Source organism: Gavialis gangeticus, unplaced genomic scaffold (genome assembly GCF_001723915.1).
Source record: "Gavialis gangeticus isolate Ggan-Ray unplaced genomic scaffold, GavGan_comp1, whole genome shotgun sequence".
In the NCBI taxonomy this organism is placed as follows: Eukaryota; Metazoa; Chordata; order Crocodylia; family Gavialidae; genus Gavialis; species Gavialis gangeticus.
The window spans coordinates 89,186,868-89,193,275 of NW_017729025.1; the positions used below are offsets into that span (position 1 = coordinate 89,186,868).

The 6,408-nt window shown below is 38.5% G+C and overlaps 1 protein-coding gene across 3 annotated transcripts in view; it reads right to left on the reverse strand.

Moving 5' to 3' along the window:
• The window catches only part of SIPA1L1 (signal induced proliferation associated 1 like 1), a 355,154-nt gene that overhangs the window by 162,359 nt on the left and 186,387 nt on the right, over positions 1–6,408 (reverse strand). For all 3 annotated transcript variants that reach the window (XM_019519136.1, XM_019519135.1, XM_019519134.1), the window contains exon 6: positions 5,364–5,552. In XM_019519136.1, coding sequence (XP_019374681.1) covers positions 5,364–5,552 — 189 coding nt within the window. The remainder of the gene's footprint in view (positions 1–5,363; positions 5,553–6,408) is intronic.

Consider the following 6,408-nt stretch of genomic DNA (forward strand, 5'->3'; position numbering starts at 1 on the left):
GTGCGTGCGCGCGTGCACGTGCGTTCCCCTAGCCATGAAAAGGTAATATTTTAATCTACGCACCTATATAACTCTTCAATATACACAAATTAACAACACAATACCAAATCCTATTCTGCAGTGGCACAAGAAGTCACGATAATTCATTTTTGTACGAAAATTAAATAATCTGTTCCACGCTCTGTTTTAATGCCTAACCAATTCCGCACCTCTAATGCCTAGTACTATTTCAAAAAGGATTTTTGCAATTAAAACAAACAAAAAATCCCAAACCCTATTTTTTAAAATTATACCATTCTACAAACTTAACGGGATCTTATTTTCTTCTCTTTTCTTTATTCTCATATATTATATAAAATTAGATGGGACCCCAAGTCCACCGTTTAAACAAAACAATATCAGAATGAATTGTTTAATTTTTTGGTATAATATTTATAATGACATCTGATTTGATGAGAAAAAATTGTCAACAAATTCCTAGATCACAGGAATGCTAAGAAAATAATTAAAGATGATTTAATTGGGGGGGAAAATAAATTTTATCTTGGAAATTTACCTCATTTCATTGTTAAATTGCTACTATTTTTATATTATTTCCAAACATCTGTGGTACCACTCAAGCCATGTTGTCAGATGCATTATGAAGATCAAAAGTAGCATGCTTATTGTAACATGTCATATCATATGAATCAAAATATTCTATAGATTCATATTTTATTTTTAAAATCATGAAGGGCAGCTTCTACTTATTACTAATTATGTATTATTTAGGTGATCAAAAAAGTCATGATTCTACAAACAAGAAAGTACTACCTCGGCCAAAATCTCAGCCTGATCAAACCAAAGGGAAGGTAGCCATTATAAATAAAAACTATATATAACAAGCTAAGAGGAAACTGATTATTATCAACATAAATTAGGAGCTAGGAAATATAGAAAATTGATAATGGAAGCTAAAAACATAAAAAAGGCTCCCTGGCTGGTAAGGCTAAGGACAATAAGGTATCAAGTACACTAGAAACAAAAGAAATCCTACAATGGCATAGACCCAACTACCATGCAGAGATGTTAAAATTATAAATGATGATGCAGAAAAGACAGAAGCATTCAATAAACATTTCTGTTCTATATATGGAAAATAAAACAGGATCATGGAAATACTTTCCTGTCCAAAAGTAAGAAAAGAGAATGGTGACATCTACTAAGTATAAATATTTTTAAATGAGCAATTTAAGATAAGATAACATACTCCAGAGTTTTTTGAGGAGATGTAAGTGTCTGATGTTAATTTGTAGTAAACCATGGGACACCAGGGAAATCCACTAAGCTTGGAAGAGTGTTAAATATAATACCGATATTCTAAAAGGGCATGCAATATCTAGGTAATTGCAGAAAAGTTACTTTATCATACATCCCAAGTAGGATAATGGAAAAGCTGATACAGGAATCAATTAAAATGTAATAAAGGACAGCAATATAATTAATGCCAGACAACATGGCTTTACTGAAAATGGGTCCTGACAAACAAACCTGATTTAATTATTTTGACAAAATTACAAGTTTGGTTGATAAAGGTAACTCCAAAGATGCAATATATTTTAACTTAGTACTGACAAACATTTTGATTTTTACAAAACGGCATTACAGTATATCACCAACAAAAATCTTAAATGGATTAAGAACTGGCTATCTGACAGATCTCAAGGTATTTAACCAATCAGAGAAACATTATCAAGGTGAGGTGAGGCAGGGAGTTCTTGGTACTAGTGCTGAAGAAAGTCGATCTTTACATAACTGATTTCAATATAAATTTAAAAAAAATCAGGACTGTCAGAATTTGCAGATGATCCAAAGACTGGTGGAATGGTAAGTAACAAGGAAGACAGTGTCATCTATAATTCTTGATAAGCAGGGATCACAAATTCAACACAGATTGTCATTTTGATATTGTGGCAAGAAATACAGTCCTTAAAAATAGGAATAGTGAGAAGGATGGTAAGTGACTGAAACTTTGTTGTACAGAACTCATGAAATCAATACATGAAAACTGCATATTTTCTCCTTTTAAATGGATGCTAATTTTGGAGAATATGCAGAACAGAGCAACAAAATAGGATGCGGCTTGAAAAAAAATGCCTTAAGGTGAAAGACTGCGCTCAGTTTAATTGATAAAACCAAGATTGGCAGGTGATTTGATTACTGGATAAGTATCTTCACAGGGAGAATAACAAGTACTAAAAGGCTTTAATCTGGCAGAGAAAGGGTATAACAAGAACAAATGGCTGCAAGCTGAATCTAGACAAATTCAAATAAGAAATATGGCACTATGATAACAAAGGTGAATAATCATGTTAATAAACAACCAAGGGAAGTAGTGGATTCTCTATTTCTTGATGTCCTTAGATCCAGGCAAGTGTCATGTTTCAGGTTCAATATTGAGGTAATAGGGTAAAACTTCACAGTCTGTGACACACAGGTGCCCAGTTCAGATCACTCAACAGTCCCTTCTGAACTTAATTCCTTTGACTCCATGAAACACCTAACCTTGTTTTCTAGATTAAGGTCATGCCCATTTGTACTGAATGAAATACCATGGTAATTCATTAAAGGAAAAAACACACACAGAAGACACTTTGATCTAGAACACAGCTGTCAACTTTTGAGTGGCTGGAGGCCACACACCTCCCAGTCTACAATCTGCGGAGGCTACATTGAAATGTGCATGCCCCCCCCTCACTGCACAGGTTCCCCTGAGTTATCAAGCTGTGGCTCCATCAGCCTCACCCCCAGGGGTGGGGGTAGGCAGCAGAAACTAGAGAAGAGAGGGGGAGTCTGGAGACTCTGGTAGAAGCAATGGCCAGAGCAGTGGGGCAAGCAGCACCCTAAATAGGGACTAAAAAGCTGCAAGTTAACCTTTCCAGGGCTGCTTATGGCCTGTGGGCCACCAGCTGGATAGCCCTGATGTAGAAAATGAGATGTTTCAATCAGTATGAAGGAGCAGCTGCCCTTAATTATTTAAAAATTTATAAAATACATGTCAACCATCATAATATTCACTATCACCAGTGATACGTCATAAGACACACAATAATGTAAAAGAATATGTAAAATGAAAAACCCAGGGAATAAATTTTAAAATGAAGATATCTGTTTGAAAAAAATGAAGTTTTTCAAAATGCAATTTAATGAAACAAAACACTGTGCTGATTATTTAGTCCTATGGGAAATTTTATTGAAATAGATATAATTTCAGAAAAAATATCAGTTAATTAAAATGCATTTTCAGAAAGAAAATTATTTCACTGAAAATCTTCCAGCCAGTTTCTTTCTCGGATTCAGGCCGTATTACTGGTAGCTGTTTCAGCACCTCTGAAAGCTCATTTGTGGAATCCTATTGGGTTTAAACCAATCTTCTCTGGCAGTGAAATAAAATTCTAAGTGGAAAAATAGGAGGAGATTGAGGAGCATCACAAACAGAAGACCTGACAGAAACTCATTTCCAGATTAAGAACAGAGTGAATTTAGGTTAAGACAAAAAAAAGGAGAGGTAATTATTAATAAACAGAACGTGCTCTGATGAGGCACTGGAGAAGCCATGATTTCATGAGCATCCAAACCTCTAAAAGCTAAGTTGGCAACATCAAGGCCCTACTGAATTTGTCATTATTTTGAATCTAAATGGCATGAATACCTGAAAAAAACTCTCTTTCATCTCAGGTTAGCCGAGATGTGCTCCGCTTCATTCTGGTACAGGCCTAGCTTCAATTATAAACCCCATTTCCAGGCTACACTTAGAACAAAGAAAATCCCAGGGAGCCCACAACTGTCCTACCATGCCTTGGCCCAGGCACTTCACACATTCTTGGCTAGATTCAATTCAAACTGCAAGTCCTAATCTTTAAATATCTTGGTGGATGACTGTAAGCCTCCCTTCTCATACAGTTTCTCAGGCGACATCCCACCATTGCAACTGCAATGTTAATAATGAAGCTAAAGAATTCTAGGTTGATACGTCTCTGTGGGATATTGGGCATATTACTGTCAGTGAAAGAGCCTTGGATATGGAACTCCCTCCCACTAGGAAGCATAATAAGCTAATCTTGTTCCTGTTTGGAATAGATAGACATCCTCTCCCATTGGTACCATAAAGAGGTTAGCAATATTTCTTCTGAAGGTAGCCACTGATAATTATGCCTGTTTGGGATAAGCTATAAAACAGAAGGTGACATAGCTTTTACGCCTTCTTGGGCAGATAATGATGTGATCTTTTTCTGTTTTGTGACATCTCTTCAGTATTAGATGCATTAGATATGCTTAGACAGACAGGCAAGAAATAAGGACATGGGTGTTATTTTCTGTCTAGGGAGTGCTGTACGTAGGCAACACAGTGGAAGTTGCAATAGACACATTCAGCATTTGAAACGGAACTGTGAAGTGTCATAATCAAATCTGCTAGGCATTAAATTAGCTTTACTGATGATATCTCTTGTGCTGTCTCTAAACTTAGATAACTACAGGTAAATATCCCCAAAGACCTTAAGACTCCTAAGCTCTATTTCCTGAAGTTACACTGACACCTGGAAGCAAGAACACTCAAATCACTTTTTAAGGACAATGTGGGTGTTTTTAAGAACATCACCATACATTTTGTTCTAGGAACAAACCTCGCAAAAATCTCACACATACATTTATTATACCTTTTACTGAGTAAAAGCAGTACATTACAACTGAACATTCAATAACTTGGGAGATTTCTCTTTTCAGTGCAGAGTGCTACTGCTCTTTTGGTACTACTGTAGTGAAATAAGTATTTAAAAAAACACTGATGGCTGGCATCTTTAATTTAACAGCAATTAAGTGGAACAACTGGCCTAAAAATGCGTTTGTAAGGTTTAATTTCCAATGTCTCTTCCGCAGTGGGCAAAGGGCTGTGCATTACAAAGTGAGAACACATGCACGCTTCTTATATCACAGAGCTACACACGGGCTTAATTATTATCAATACAGTGATTAAAGGAAGCCCCTACTGGTAGGAAAATTAGTCTGAATTAAGATTCCACATGAGTAGGGTCTAAAAAAATTGCAAACAAGATCAGAACATTTCCCTCAGAATGTCAAATATTTAAACTAGCCAGTGTAGTGAGCTTCATTTTAACCAAAACAAACAACCTGGAAGAGCAGAGAAAAAAAAGACAGCCATTTCAAATTTGCTTCGCATATAGAGGCTAACATTTAAGAGCACTCCCATTAAAAGTACAAGACAGACTCAGAGAAGACCTAAAAAGCCATTTGGCAGTCCAAGTACAGGTCTGGTAATTTAATGTCACACTTTACAGTGTCCTATTCTGTATCTTAGGACTTACCCCTTGTTCGTCCAATTTCATAAGCTGCTCTGTGACTTTTGGAGTGTTGAACGCCAACCTGAGACAATGGATATTCAGCTCAGGAACCACATACTCAAGCACTTCTTTTAGGGGGAGTCCCCTGGCTGTGCAGTGCTTTGCAGTTGAAGGGATAGCATCTTCCAGTACAGAGCCTCTTAAGGTCATAAGCTAGAAAACAGAAAAACAATATGATGTTATCATATTTAGGAAGGGAGTGGGAAGAGTACACAACTGAAGTCAGGACTCCTGAGTTCTATTTCTGCCTTTGACTCTGACTTGCTGTAACATCCAGGGAAAGCCAGCTTCTCAATATCTCAGCTGATCTATTAGTATATCCTGCATAATAGAGCTGCATGAAGCGTTGGTAGCCAATTCGATTCTGAGGTGATTCAAGCTGATTCGGGGACCAAATCTCTGAATCCGAATTGAATTGGGAGACCAATTAAAAGCTCCAAATTGAATTGAAGCATCCAAATTGATTTTGAAAAAACTTCAGAAAAAATTAGGCCACTTTGGAGATTTGGCCATAGACTAAACAGGCAGCTGATAACTGCCTCCAGCTGGTAAGTCTGCTGGGGTTGGGGGAGGGGGGAGGCAGGGATTAGGGCTGGGACAAACTGCCCAGCCGGGGCGGGAGGCCATGTTACTCAGGGAGAGGGGGCAGGGGGCATGGAATGCAGGCATGGCAGCGCTGGGAGTGGGGGCTCTGCCCTGCTGCCACTTGCCCAGGTTGGGCGGGGGGGGAGGGGGGGGGAGAGGCACGGCTCACTCCAGGCAGAAGGGGGCAAGCAGCAGCTGGGCATAGGCTCTGTTTCCAGCGCTGCCACGCCCACATCCCATACCCCCCATGCCAGCTTGCAAGCAGCAGTAGAACAGAGCCCCTGCTCCCAGCACTGATGCAGGTGTGGCAGTGGTAGGAGCAGGGGCTCTGCCCTGTTGCCACTTGCCTAGCTGGGGTGGGAGGAAATTAAAACTGAGAGGGTGATGAGTGAAAACTATCTACTTAGCTGGGCATCTCATCATT